Raw genomic sequence first — 15,456 nt, 5'->3', positions numbered from 1 at the left:
TGGTGCAGATGATGGTCTGCCTTCATACAATGTTTTCAACAACTTCACCCTCCAAATCTTAATTTTTATTGTAACATCGAAATGATTGTCAATACCTTAACATTGTTCGTAGTCCCTAACTTGTTGAATTAGTGAAATCATTTCAATTTCACTCCCGGCCATTTCTAGCATCTCGAAGTCTGAATGCTGGAAACAAGCATTCTGAATTGTCTTATTGTTAATTTCTTGCCAACTATCAGTAACAAAAATCACTGCTTTTTGAACACACATACATACAACTGACGCTGATTTAAAGACTTTTCACTCTAAGTATGGTGTGCACTTTAATGGCCATGGAAGTGTGCATGACTGACCTAGTTAGAAACTTTGACAAATAATCTCCTGTTCCAGTTATGTGGCAGAGTCCCAAATAAACAAAGGAAATCCCGGCCATTTCTCAAGTGATTTGTGTTCTTTAAGAGTTGTCCCAAGTGAGTAGCTTCCCTGATTAACTGATGGACCAATTATCCAGAATCCTCTGTATCTACAGACGTACAAGATAATCTACTGATAGGTGAAGCTAGATGAGGGAGAAGGTAGGTAATTGGGGGAAGGGAATGAAGTGAGAAGCCAGGAGGTGATAGGTGGAAGAGGTAAAGGGCTGAAGAAGAAAGAATCTTATAGGAGAGGGGAATGGACCAAGAGAGAAAGGAAAGGAGGAGGGACATGCTAGGGAGGTAATAGGCAGATCAGAAGAGTAGGGGTAAGAGGGGATTGGAGAAAGTGTGAATTTGCACATGTCTGCTTGAATACTGACGTGTGTGAGTGAGTGAGTGTGTGTGTGTGAGTGTGTGTGTGTGGGGCGGGGGTGCTCGGTAGCGGAATGCTTTACAGTGCCAGCAATCGTGGTTCAATTCCTACTGTTGTCTGTAAGGAGTCTGGATGTTCACCTCATTACCACATGGGTTTCCTCTAGGTTCTCCGGTTACCTCCCACATCCCACATTCCAAATTCATTACATGTCGACATGCTCTCTTGCTACCGGACACTTGCGGAATGCTGTCAGCACATCCATGGACTGTTTTGGTTGTTGATGAAAAGATGCAATTAACTGTATGTTTGGATATACATGTGACAAGAAAAATCTTTCCGTCCCATATCCCAACTCTTTGGGAAGAAGTTTCCCAAGTCTGTGTATAATCCACAGTGACTGAACCAGATTGAGAACAGCAACACCTAATAAATGTGCCTTTGACTTTTGCAGAGAATGTAGTCGACGTCTTGCAGGTTCTGAACCTCCAGGACTCCTTGGAAGGAGTTGTGAATGTTGCGGGATTTTGTACGCAGCGAAAAGGATCTGAAGACACTGATATTGCTCTCCGGATAGAGAACAAAACTTACTTTAACGCCCTAACAACACAATTATTCCCAGGTAAGTTAACTTTAACTCCATGAATGGTGATGGTGCTGTTGCAGGTACTTGGGCTGTGAACAAGGTACATTAGATCGATTCTAGGGTGGTGGGATTGTCCTATGAAGGGCAATTAAACTAAATGCCCTAAACATTCTTGAGTGAGAGATCATGTTATTCAAGATGCTTGCCGTATGTAATGAGAATTAAGATTAGACGTATCCCTTAGCTGGGATATTAAAACCATGGTGACCATCTCAAAGTGAGAGTTCAATCGTTGAAGTCAGAGAACTCGCCTTGTGAAGTGAATCTTTCAAGTTATCCGTCCAAGAGGCTTGTAGGTGATTAGTCAGAGAATAATTAACATAGAAATCATTAGTACTAGAAGGACTGAAGGATATGGGATTGTGGTCCTGAGGTTAACGATCACCCAGGATGTTACTGAATGGGATGGGGGAAGTTAATTGGCCTCCATATGTTGGGATGAGTGTCAGTTCAGGTGACCAGGCTAGATGGTTGTTTCCCAACCTTGTTGAGTGTTGTGGTACCATTTACCCTGGAGGTAAGGTTATTGGGGATGCGGTGGGATGGGATCATGTGATGACAGCTTTTAGCCCAAGCTGATTGGCTAGATTCACTGGTATTTTCCCAAGCTGATAGGTGGACAGGGGCCTAAGAAAGGGAAGTCTTACTGTACTCATTGAATCATACAGCCCATAGTGTCTGATACTTGCTCTTTAAAACTGGGATTTGCTTTGTTCCACTTTCCAGACTTTTTTCACAGGTCTATTTCCTTTAATCTTCTTAATTCTCCTGTGAAAGCTCTTATTGAACCTGTTTTCTTAGCCCTCACAAGTCCAATCACACTAGCTCACTGCTTGAAAATAATTGAGACACGAGAGACCACAAACGCTGGAATTTGGAGTGGAGAACAAATTGCTCGAGGGACACAATGTGTCAGTTCTGACGCTGGCACTTGAATTGAAGCATTGTCTTCCTGTCTGCCTCCACGGTTGTTGCCTGAGCTGCTGAGGTCCTCTGCCAGTTTGTTTTATCGCTTAAAATAATTGCAGCATATCTTCTGTTTTGTGGTGATAATTGTTTACACCTTTGCCCTGTTGCTGACTTGTCTGCCTGAAAGAATAATTGTTAAATATCTGTCATAATAAATTCACAGTAAGCCACATCTTCCTCTGTATTTCCAACCTCCCTGTGAAAGTGTATGCCTGATCGACGAATCCCTGAGAGGTGTCTAAAGGCTCATTTTACTGGGCATCCAGAATGGAGAAAAGTGAATTCTTTCCAAAATTAAAAACTGCAGGAGTTGAAAAACAAAATTAAAACAGCAGGCCAGGTAGCTTCTGCAAAGAGAGAAACAGTTATTGATTCAGATCTACTCCGATTCTTTTATTACAAGCAGACCTTGTATGTTAGGAATAATGTGGATCTTTAGATTTTCAGAATTCTGATGACATCAGATTTTCTTTTCTCTGCTCCATCATAGAAAGCATTTAACAGCGGATGGAAACGTAGAAAAAGCTACAGCACAATACAGGTCCTTCGGCCCACATTGCTGTGCCAAACATGTCCTTACCTTAGAAATTGCCTAGGGTTACCTATAGCCCTCTATTCTTCTGAGCTCCATGTACCTGTCCAGGAGGCTTTTAAAAGACCCTATCATATCCGCCTCCACCACTGTTGCCAGCAGCCTATTCCACGCACTCACCACTCTCTACGTAAAAAAGAAAAACTTGCCCCTGATATGATCTCTCTACCTACTTCTAAGCACCTTTAAACTGTGCCCTCTCATGTTAGCCATTTCAGCCCTGGGAAAAAGCCTCTGACTATCCACACGATCAATGCCTCTCATCATCTTATGTGCCTCTATCAGGTCACCTCTCATCCTCCGTCGCTCCAAGGAGAAAAGGCCAAGGTCATTCAATTTATTCTCAAAATTTATTCTCATAAGGCATGCTCCCCAATCCAGGCAATGTCCTTGTAAATCTCTTCTGCACCCTTTCTATGGTTTCCACATCCTTCCTATAGTGAGGCGATCAGAACTGAGCACAGTACTCCAAGTGGGGTCTGACCAGGGTCTTATATAGCTGCAATATTACCTCTCAGCTCATAAACTCCCATGATTGATGAAGGCCAATGCACCATATGCCTTCTTAACCACAGAGTCAACCTGAACAGCTGCTTTGAGTGTCCTATGGACTCAGACTCCAAGATCCCTCTGATCCTCCACACTGCCAAGAGTCTCACCATTAATGCTATAATCTGTCATCATGTTTGACCTACTAAAATGAACCACCTCTCACTTACCTGGGTTGAATTCCATCTGCCACTGCTCAGCCCAGTTTTGCATCCTATCAATGTCCCGCTGTAACCTCTGACAACCCTCCACACTGTCCACAACACCTCCAACCTTTGTGTTATCAGAAAATTTACTAACCCATCCCTCCACTTCCTCATCCAGGTCATTTATAAAAATAACCCTGAGAAGGGGTCCCAGAACAGATCCCTAAGGCACACCACTGGCCTCTGACCTCCATGCAGAATATGACCCATCTACAACCACACTTTGCCTTCTTGTGGGCAAGCTAGTGCTGGATCCACCATGCAATGTCCCCTTGGATCCAATGCCTTCTTACTTTCTCAAAAAGCCTTGCATGGGGTACCTTGTCAAATGCCTTGCTGAAATCCATATACACTACATCTACTGCTCTATCTTCTTCAATGTGTTTAGTCACATCCTCAAAAAATTCAATCAGACTCTTAAGGCACAACCTGTCTTTGACAAAGCCATGCTGACTATTCCTAATCATATTTGGAGAGGCATAATGTTCAAAAAATCCTGCCTCTCAGGATCTTCTCCATCAACTTACCAACCACTGAAGTAAGACTCACTGGTCTATAATTTCCTGGGCTATTTCTACTCCCTTTCTTGAATAAAGGAAGAACATGTGCAACCCTCCAATCATCCGGAACCTCTCCCGTCCCCATTGATGATGCAAAGGTTATCGCCAGAGGCTCAGCAATCTCCTCCCTTGACTCCCACAGTAGCCTGGGGTACATCTCGTCCAGTCTCGGTGACTTATCCAACTTGATGCTTTCCAAAAGAATCTGCACATTCTCTTTCTTAATATCTACATGCTCAAGCTTTTCAGTCCACTGTAAGTAATCCCAACAATCACCAAGATCTTTTCTTGTAGTGAGTACTGAAGTGTATTCATTAAGTACCTCTGCTATTTCCTGCAGTTCCATACACACTTTCCCACTGTCACACTTGATTGATCCTATTCTGTCATGTCTTATCCTCTTGCTCTTCACATACTTGTAGAATGCTTTGGTGTTTTCCTTAATCCTGCTCACCAAGGCCTTCTCATGGCCCCTTCTGGCTCTCTGAATTTCTTTCTTAACCTCCTTCCTGCTAGCATAATCTTCTAGATCACTATCATTACCTAGTTTTTTGTAACTTTTGTTAGCTCTTATTTTCTTCTTGACTAGATTTACAACAGCCTTTGTACCCTACAGTCCCTGTACCCTACCATCCTTTACCTGTCTACCTATGCAGAACTCCACGGAAATATCCCCTGAACATTTGCTACATTTCTTCTGTACCTTTCCCTGAGAACATCTGTTCCCAATTTATGTTTCCAAGTTCCTGCCTGATAGCCTCATGTTTCCCCTTACTCCAATTAAATGTTTCCCTAACTTGTCTGTTCCTATCCCTCTCTAATGCTACGGTGAAGGAGATAGAATTGTGATCACTATCTCTAAAATGCTCTCTCACTGAGAGATCTGTTCATTTCCCAATAGCAAATCAAGTACAGCTTCTCCTTTTGTTGGCTTAGTTACATATCCTTTATCTACGTAAAGGATGGGGGCCTTTCTCTGACCCATCTATTCAAGAAAACAATTCATCCTTCCTTAATAGAAATTTAAGGGAGTGAGACAAACTAGATTCCTGTTTTGAAGACCTAGTATGGACACGGCGGAGGGAATGGCTTCAAATATGTACTTAAAGCCTCTGAAGAAATCCCAAGTCCCACTGAGCCTTGAGACTCCCAGGTTAATGACCACACAAGGTGGAGTGGAAACATTTGGGTGATGCTAGGAGCCTCATGTTCCTGTCCTGGAAATGTCTGGAATTACATGGTGGAATATATCTCTATTCCAGAAGGTAGAATACATGAATGCATCACTGTCTTCCAAGCACGGATGGTCCATCAGTCAACAAACCCAAATTGCCGGAAGGTCCATGGTTCCCACATTCATCACTGAAGTGCAGTCAAAGCAAGTCACTGCCTTGGCAGGAGAAGATTTTGTCAGCAAATATATTTCTAAATTTGGCCTCTTTTTCTTTTCTGCTGCAGATGGAAACTTTCCTGAGAACTTCTCCATCCTAACGACACTTAAGGCCAAGAAAAACTCCCAGTTCTTCCTCCTCTCTGTTTACAATGACCAGGGCATCCAGCAGCTGGGAGTTGAAATTGGTCGCTCTCCTGTCTTCCTGTATGAAGACCAGACAGGCAAACCGACCCCTGAGGATTACCCCATCTTCAAAAAAATTAACCTGTCCGATGGCAAGTAGGTTCATCTCAACATCTCTTATGCACGTGGCAATTGCTTTTCCTGGGAACAGCTTTGCAAAATCATTAGCTTAGGGTATAACCATAGTGGTGACCCATTATAATGAAGATGTTTGGATTGTCAGCTATTCAACAAAAGGAATGGATATTTTGGGACACTGAGTTACAGACAAAGTACTGTTAATCCAAATAGACCAAGTCACTTGAGGCATTGCACTCTGTCCAAACCCTAGTAAGAGGAGTTATTGTTAAGGAGCCTTGTGAAAATGAGAGTGTGTGAGCGAAAGCATATGCAGGAGAGAAAGTTGACAGTGGCAGGGGACAAAGAAAGGAAGATTCAAGGAGAAGAATGCAGACAAAGGAAAGTGAAAAATTTGGAAGAGGTAGAAAGGAGAGAGAGAGAAACCTACCTTCAACCTAATTGGTCCAAGCCAGCTGAGATGTCCATCTAGCCTACTTCCATTTGCCCACCTTTGGTTGATATTCTTCTAAATCTTTCCCATCCCAGTGCCTTTTAAATGTTAATGTACCTGGCTTAGCCACTTGCTCTGGCATCTCATTCCATATGTGGGCCACCCTCTGGTGAAAAAGTTGTCCCTCAGAGTTGTTACATCTCTCCCCTCTTCCTTCTCGTTCTTGAATCTCCAACCGCAGGAAAAAGAGTGTGTACGTTCACCCTATCAATACCCTCCTGAATTTCCACACTGCAATAATGGCCCATTTCAATCTCCTGTGCTCCAATGAATGAAATCCCTACCTTTCTTTATAGTTCATTTCAAGTCCTGGCCATGTACTTATGCAGTAAGTGGGATGGTGGAATTCTTGGTCAGTTGTGGGAGAATGTGGAAATTTTGGGAATTTACACAGATGTGATAATAATTATGAAGGCTTGTTAAAGGTGGCCATCCTTCTGGAGGAGCAGTTAGAATGAGAAGTGAAGGAAATCCTTCAGTAAAGCTTTCATCTGCCTGATAAAGTTTCTGACATGTGTACCCTAAGGCATAGATACAATCCCTTAGGCCTAGCAAGTCTTTCAGGTATCCATTTACTCTAATCTTACAATAATCCCATTTCTTTCTCCGCACATAATCATCAACTTTCCTCAGATTCTACCTATACACCGGGGACAATTCGATGTAGCCAATTAATCTACCGACACACATCTCTGAAATGTGGGAGGAAACTGGAACATCCAGAGGAAGCCCGCAAGGTCACTGGGAGAAAGTGCCAACTCTGCACAGACAGCACTCAAAGTCAGGATCAAACCTGGCTCACTGGAGTTCTAAGGCTGTAGCTCTATCAGATTTTGTGCCACATTTGCAACTGTTTTAAATGTGTAGTTCAAGTTCAAGGTGCTGTTGACTTGTGTTTGTGACAGTCAGGCCTGGGGTTGTTCAGGGAAAGTTGAAGGTGAGTGAGATTCAGAAAGTGTGCACAATTATTGCACAGCAATAGAAGATAGAGCATAGAACAGTACAGCATAGGAACAGGCCCTTCGTTTCATGGTGTTGTGCTAAACTAATTAAACTTGTTACTACATGCCTAATTAAGCTAATCTCTTCCCTCTGATATGCCAATCCAAGAACCTCTTAAGCACCTTGTATCTGCCTCCACCATCACACTGGCAGCACATTTTAGGCTTCCACCACTGGCTGTGTATAACTCAAACTCTCCCTGCACTTCTCCTTTTGAGATTCCACCCCCCCCCCACCCCAACTTAAATGCATGCTCTCTAGAGTAGACATTTCAGCCCCAGGTAAGGGATACTAACTGTTTATCTGTGTCTCTTATAATCTTGTACATTTATGTTAGATCTCCCATCAGCCTTGGCAGCTCCAGAGAAATCATCCAAAGTGTGTCCAATATAGCACATGCCCTCTAATACAGACAGTATGATAGTAAACCTCTTTTTGCACCCTCTCCAAAATCTTCACATCATTCTGATAATGGGCAAACAGAACTGAAGGGAATACTCTAGATGTGACCTTACTATAGTTTTATAAAGCTGCAACCTAACTTCTTAACTCTTGAACTCAATGCCTTGATTAATAAAGGCACGCATACCATATGCCTTATTTACCACCCTCCCAAGCTGTGCTGCCACTTTCAGGGAGTGGTGGACCAGTTAGAAGCACTTTGTAGTGTTCCTGCACTATGGCGGTGAGTAATACTTGTCAGGGGTACCTCGCAGTGGGTGCCCCTCACCGATGCCTGCCTTTTTCTGATGGGAATACGTTAGTATCCGTTGGTTGTGTTTCACAGGTGGCACCGACTAGCCATCAGCGTTGAAGGAAAGAATGTCACGCTGATCGTCGACTGTGACCAGCAGATCTCAGAGCACCTCGCAAGGAGTGACAGCCCCGTGGTCAGCACCAATGGAGTCACGGTCTTCGGTACCAGGATACTGGAGGAGGAGGTGTTTGAGGTTAGTGAGAAAACACATCGCCAGCTGGCGTCCACTAGGTTTACCTCTGGCCACTCTATCATCGGACCTTTGCTAACAGTGTTGGCTCGCTGAAGGGCTGTGGTGTCCAAATGGAAAGTGTAACTTAAGCGAAACATGTTTTGTAATTTTTTTATTATTGTCATATGCACTGTGATACAGTCAAAGTGTTTGCTTGCTGTCCAGACATTAAGTACCTTGAGGAACTATAAAAAGAAAAATGATCGCAGAATATAGAAAATAGTCTTGTGGTTACAGGGAATGGCAGATGCAAGGCACAGAAAGGCTGATTGAGAGATGAGTTCGAATTTATTTTATCAGATGTCTATTCATGAGCCTTTCAACATATAGAAGCTGTCCTTCATAAACATAAGAGATGCTGGAAATCCAGTGCATTCACACAAAATGCAAGAGGAACTCAGCACTGCATACTATCTCCTGGTGTAGCTAAAGGCACAGAGTATCAAAGATAAGTTGATGGGTGTTGTGTGTTTAATATTTCAGTAATGCTGTAAATACATTGTAAAATATATAGTTTAATGAAGCATTCTTTGTTGTTTTCGTAATTCACTAGGGGTTGTAAGTAAAGTACATAAATGGCATATATCATTACACCACCACACCATCAGTATATGCCTCACTAAAGTAAGAACAAAGTGGATACATTATCCCTGGTTCCCTGATTTTCTTTTGATTAGTTTTTGGAGTTACAAAAACATAACAGTTGCAATGAGGAAGAATTTAAAAAAACCTGAGATGACTACCTACTTGTTGAAGCACAGCAGTTTGAGTTTTAAAAAAGCAGAGCATGGTTTTCTCTTCAGAAGGGGAGAAACACAGTTGGGTTTTTTTAAAAAAAGAGAAAACAGACAAGATTCATGGGAACATAAACAGTGAACACTGGGTAATAATAATAAATTAATAAAGGAAACAGAAATGGATGGCTTCTTTGGAAAGATAGACACGTTCAGTTGTTTAAGAGGTCATTGGATAATGTATACTGAATGAGTAGGCAGTATTTTAAAGCAAATGGAATAGCTGATATGAATGTTATAGGTGGGAAGGCATATAGTTTGATTAGAAATTTAACTGCTCCAACCAAACCAACCAAAATGAGCTTTGCTGATATTATGAATGTAACATTTAGAACTGAAGCCATCATTGATTGCATAACATTTTACGTTTCATAAGCAGAATCAAATGGAAGGGAAATCTATTTCAGTGTATGTGGCTGAATTGAAGAAGTTGGCTGAGCATTGTCACTTCAGTCACGGGTTTAATGATGCACTGAGAGATGGCTTAGTTTGCAGAATTTTCCATGAAAGCATTCAAAAACATCTCCAAACTGAAGCACAACTCACATTTTAAAGAGTAGTTGAAGTCGCTGTATCAATGGAAATAGCAGACAGAAACATAATTGAGTTGCAGTCAGGAATGAAAGTCAGCATGAACAAAATTGCAATGTCTAAACAAAAGCCTTTCTGGCCAAACAAGTTACGTTACCATTGTGGCCGGAGCTTACATACACCAAACTTAAAGACAAAACTTGTAGAAATGCAGCAAAGTAGAGCACAGCAGGCAGACAAAAACAAGTAGACTGCACGGGGAAGAGAATGTGATAAAACGTCAAGTTGTAGTTTCAAAAAGAGCACCAATCTGCATGCTATTGATGAAAAAAATCTGATGATGGTGCAAGTGACAGAGGACTGGATAGCCCTGAGGTTCACAATGTGAAAACTAACATGAGATGAGCTTACACCAGAAATGAATGGCAAATTAATTAAAATGGAATTGGATACTGAATGAGTTTGAATAGAATTTCAAAGATAGTGAACTGAAGCCTGCAGATATCCAACTAAGAACTTATACTGGAGAAAAGATAACTCCAGTGGGAATGACATTGAACAACAACAGCAGCACAAATGCAGAGATGGGCTCATTATTTTTGGACAACACAATTACAAGGTCAAATTCAAGAGGGCAATTAATCATGGAAATACTGATGGATTGTCTTGTTTACCCTTGGGAAAGGAAATGCCTGAATAATTTACAAAAGAGAACACTCCTCTTGATATATTCTTCCTACTGCAAAATCAAAAATCTCCCTGTTAGAGCAGAGATAACCTAAAGGGAAACCAGAAAAGGCCCCACACAGCCTCAGGTCTACATGACAACCTAAAACGGCTAGAATAGGCAGCAGAAATCCCCGTTTTCCCTAATTTTACTAGTGCTGGGTTGCCATATGTGGGATTGGGATTTGTTGTACCATCCAAGCTGAGAGCTAAAGTGTTGGAGGAGCTACATACCAGTCATCTAGGTGTCCTCAAAATGAAAATGTTGGCTCATGTCTTTGTCTGGGATAGATCAGCAGTTTGAGCAGCTTGCCAGCTCCTCCAGAAGATGCTGAGCAGCACTTCTCAATCCTTGGGAATGGCATTCTGCTGGCAGAGTATTTGTGGATTTTGCCAGACCATTCATGGGCACAGATTTCTTGGTAGTAGTGAATGCAGCTATAAGGTGGCTGGAAGTGTTCCCAACAGCCTCCACTAGAGCCTTGCACATTGTTGGTGTGTTGAGAAGCTTCTTAGCAAGGATTGGCGTTCCAGAGCACTTAGTCAGTATGTTGAGGATCTGTTTCAGTCATTCCTGAAAATGAATGGATTAAGACATATCTGCACTGTATGACCCAGATACAAATGGCTTGGCAGAGAGGTTTATCCAGAGTCCAAAGAACACATTATGAGCAATGTCAGCAGAACACACCACACTAATACTGAATCAGAAGCTCGCAAACTTTCTCCTTGCATATCGTAATGCAACACACTCCACAACCAGTAATTCACCAGCCATGCTGTTCCTGGGTCATTGCTTGTGTGACTTTTGGGCAAACAGCTGAGGCAAATTAAAGTCGCTTTAAGCAAGGAGGTTCAGTGTTTCACTCCTGGACAAGCGGTCCTGGAGAGTGTCTACAGAAATGATCACAAGTGGGTACTTGGGTGTCTAGAGCTGTCAGAAGCACTTCCTGCAGTCTCAGAGTCAACTCGTACAACCACCATAGAGGAGGTCCCAGAACCCTGAGATTGTTTCACACACATGTTGTATTATATAGTGTCCTATGTGTAAAAGTACATAAATGGCATATGTCTTCATGCCACCATGTCAAAAGAACAAAGTTGACACGTTATCCCTGGCTCAGTGTTTCACTTTCAGTTAGTTTGCTGAGTTACAAACCTAGCAGTGTGTAACATGTACAAAATATTGGAAGAACTCAGCAGGTCAGGCAGCATCTATAGAGAGATATAAAGAGTTGATGGTTCAGGTCAAGACCCTTCATCAGGGAAGTTTGGATGGTGTCCGTGGAGAGGAGACTGGACTGGCCTGCATTCACAACTCTCTGCAGATTCCTGGTGACTTGGGCAGAGCAATTGCCAGGGAGTTGGGATTACCTTGGCAGATTAGATGGTCTGAAGGTTCTGTTTCCATGCTGTATTTTTCTTTGACTCTATGTTCTTGTGATCAATTTGTTCTGAAGTAGGGGGAGGCAGAGAAAATACCTAACTCATTTCAGACATGATTTCTGTTGTTTGAAGAACTCAGATACTTGTTCTTAGGAGGTTACAAGTATGAGGGGTGGACTCATTAAAACAAGAAGCATTCTGAGAGGGTATGACAGGGTAGATGTCACGGTGTTTCTAGTGAGGGAATCCTAAACAAAACAACCTAGTTAAATGATTAGTTTACTATCATTCAAAATTGAGGTAAGGAAGATTTTTTACATTAATCAGGCCATCAGAGAACTGACTACCTGCCCCCCCACCCCTCCCCCAGATAACATCAATAAAGTCTCACAGTCAAAGCCATTCTGTGAATGCAGTGCTGACAGCCAAGGTCCCAGAGGAAGGGAACATTAGTGGGGCAAACTATGGATCAGCTCAGAATCTCAGGGTAATACTATATCTGCCCTGAAGGAAAATAAGAGGCCTGAAGTTTTAGAGAATAGAAAACACTGCCTCACAATTTTTGCTGTCTACGTGTGCTGCTTATAGAGTGCAAATCTATAATCTGTACTATAAGGTGGTGGAGAGAGGTTGTCGTTTTTCTTTGAACAGGTTTCATTGATTTTTCTTTCTTTTGTGGCTGCCTGTGGGAAGACAAATCTCAGGTTTATATTCTGCTTTCATACCTTGGTAATGAATGCACTTTGACCTTAGAATTCAATTTAATAATGTGTATGTATATAATCTTATTGTAATGCATAGTTTGTTGTTATGTATTGCATTGTCCTGTTGCTGCAAAACAACAAATTTCACAACATATATCAGTGATATTAAACCTGATTCTAAGCCCAGGAACTGTACTGTACATGAAATTTGGCTCACAATATCTGTGCCAAAGAAGAAGTGAAATTAAATCTCTTCTGCTTTCACAAGATCCACATCCCTCCGTACCTGGACATTCATGTGCCCATCTAAAAGCCAAACTAAACCCACTGTGATTTAATGTTGTAAAACAATAAACCATGAAAACTTTGGAGGAGGGGGTGAATACTTCTTATAGACACTGTATGTTGTTTGACTTCAAATGAAGTCAAATGAACTTCAAATGAACTCCAAATTCCAGTGTCTCCAATCTCTTGTACTAAATTTAGCATGCGATTGGGATTGCTTCATGAGCCAGTGTTGAAATGCTGCCCTTTCAGGAGCTCATGAAGAGAATCACACCTTAACTTATATCAAAATAAGTCGCTTTACAGTGGAGAAAAGTTCAAAGTAAATTTAATATCAAAGAATATATCCTGTACCCAGTAAAGTGGCTACTGAGTGTATGTTCATGATCTTCTGCTGCTGTAGCCCATCTGTTTCAAGATTTGTTGTGTTGTGCACTCAGAGATGTTCTTCTGCTCAACATGTGGTTATTTGAGTTACTGTCACCTTCTTGTTAACTCGAACCAGTCTGACCATTCCACCCAGAGCTGCCACTCACCAGATGTTAATATTTTTCGTACTATTCTCTATAAGCTCCAGAGACTGTTATGTGTGAAAATCACAGGAGCGTAGCTGTTTCTGCGATAATCAAACCATCCTGTGTGGCACCAACAATTATTCCTTAGTCAAAGTTACTTAGATCACATTTCTTCCCCATTCTCAACTTTGGTCTGAATAATAACTGAACCTCTTGACCATGCCTTCATGTTTTATGCATTGAGTTGCTGCCACATGATTGGCGGATTAGATATTTGCATTAACGAGCAGGTGTACACACAAACAAGAAGACTAGAAACAACTGATCTGCTCAAGAAGATAAATGGTGCAAATACAAAATAAAACATTAATAATAAGAGGAAATGATACTGAAAAACATGCTGTAGAGTCCTGAAAGTGAGGCTACATCCACACTAGACCGGATAATTTTGAAAATGTCGGTTTCACGTAAAAACTATAGGCGTCCACACTAGGTGTTTTAAAAAATATCTCTGTCCACATTGAAATGGAGATTTCGGCAAATCTCCTCCTACTGCGCATGCGCAGGACACATCTACCGAAAACAAGCAACATGTTTGATGTTGGATCTCTCTGTGAAAGACGGTGCGTGTTTGTTCCGTTACAGACTAGAAAAACTTAAACGATGGGCAGCTGTTAGCTCTCGAGCAGGAAGATTTAAAGGTAAAAGAAAACAAATACTGAAGGGTATGGAGGCAACCGACAGGGAGTTCACAGACTGTATGACCCAGCTAATGACGAACATTGAAAAACTGACCCAACTATGTTGCATTATAAAGTACCTTGTTAAATGTGTAAAACATGTTATCTTGTATTTCCATACAATGTTACATTAGGCTGTTACACATCTATTGTCAGAGAAGTACTTGCATAAATAGGTAAACCACCTTCATACGAGCAAGGACAGAAAACAGGACAAAGTGAGTACAGTATTTATTCAGTAAGTTATGGGTCAAAGTATTTGGTGAGTACATTTCTAACTCTTCTGGCTTCAGTCTCGTTGCCATCTGTTCTGAAATTGTTAGGTTGCATTCAAGAAAACAATGAAATGGCGTGCTGCTATCTGATAAGCGTTTTAAGATTTCTCCGGTTACCCCATCCACACTGATCTGCCCGAGCAACATCTTCAAAAATGCTCACCCTGGAAAACGTTTCTGAAAAGCTCTGGTTCTGGGGGATGAAAATGCCGTTTTAAAGTGGGTGGAGGGTAAAAACGAAGAGAAAAAGCTTCGGTTACGGATTTATCCGGTGTAGTGTGGACATGGCCTTAGTTCAGTGATCAGTTCAAAGTTCAAACTCAATTTATTATCAAAGTGTGCATATATCACCATATAGTACCATGAGATCAATTTTCTTGGATGCACAATAGAAACAATGAAAGACAAACAGCTAATGTGCAAAAGAAGACAAACAGTGCGAATACCAAAAAAACAATAATAATGATGAATACGTAAACAATATGATTAAACTCTTCTTGGGCTTCCATCTGGTTACAGATATAGATTATAACTGTCATTTTGATGACAAACTCCACCATCTTCATCAGGGATAATGCCTGGGCATGTCTAGTCCGGTGGTATTTATCCCCCCTTGGTCTGTCCCTCCTGATTAGTTCTCATCCAGTCAGGTTTCTGCTCTCCCAACTGGTTTACAAGATACCTGTACTTGTTTGGAAGCCCAAGAAGAGTTTATTCATCATATACACCAGGAAAACTCTAGATCCCTTTTCAAGTAAGTAATGAATAATAATTAGAACATGAGTTCTGGAAATATTGAAAGTGAATCCATAGGTTTGTAGAATAAAATCATTGTTGAGGTGAGTGAGGTTATCCTCACTGGTTCAGGAGCCTGATGGTTAAAGGTAATAATTGTTCCCAAAACTGGTGGTGTGGGATCTAAGGCTCCCGAACCTCCTTCCTGATGGCAGCAGTGACAAGGTGGTGGGGGCCGTTGAGGTTAGATGCTGCTTTCCTGTGGCAACACTCTTTGTAGATGTGCTCAATGGTGGGGAGGACTTTTCCTGTGATG

The 15,456-nt window shown here is 41.6% G+C and overlaps 1 protein-coding gene across 3 annotated transcripts in view; it reads left to right on the top strand.

Annotated features, from left to right (window-relative positions):
- Positions 1-15,456, top strand: part of LOC132406557 (collagen alpha-1(XI) chain-like) — a 404,353-nt gene that overhangs the window by 64,558 nt on the left and 324,339 nt on the right. For all 3 annotated transcript variants that reach the window (XM_059992380.1, XM_059992381.1, XM_059992379.1), the window contains exons 2-4: positions 1,244-1,411; positions 5,770-5,983; positions 8,248-8,410. In XM_059992380.1, the coding sequence (XP_059848363.1) occupies positions 1,244-1,411; positions 5,770-5,983; positions 8,248-8,410 (545 nt within the window). The remainder of the gene's footprint in view (positions 1-1,243; positions 1,412-5,769; positions 5,984-8,247; positions 8,411-15,456) is intronic.

The sequence above is a fragment of the Hypanus sabinus genome, chromosome 16 (genome assembly GCF_030144855.1).
Source record: "Hypanus sabinus isolate sHypSab1 chromosome 16, sHypSab1.hap1, whole genome shotgun sequence".
NCBI classification, from domain to species: domain Eukaryota; kingdom Metazoa; phylum Chordata; class Chondrichthyes; order Myliobatiformes; family Dasyatidae; genus Hypanus; species Hypanus sabinus.
The sequence above is the reverse complement of the archived record's forward strand: the minus strand, read 5'-3'. Positions and strand labels throughout refer to the sequence as shown.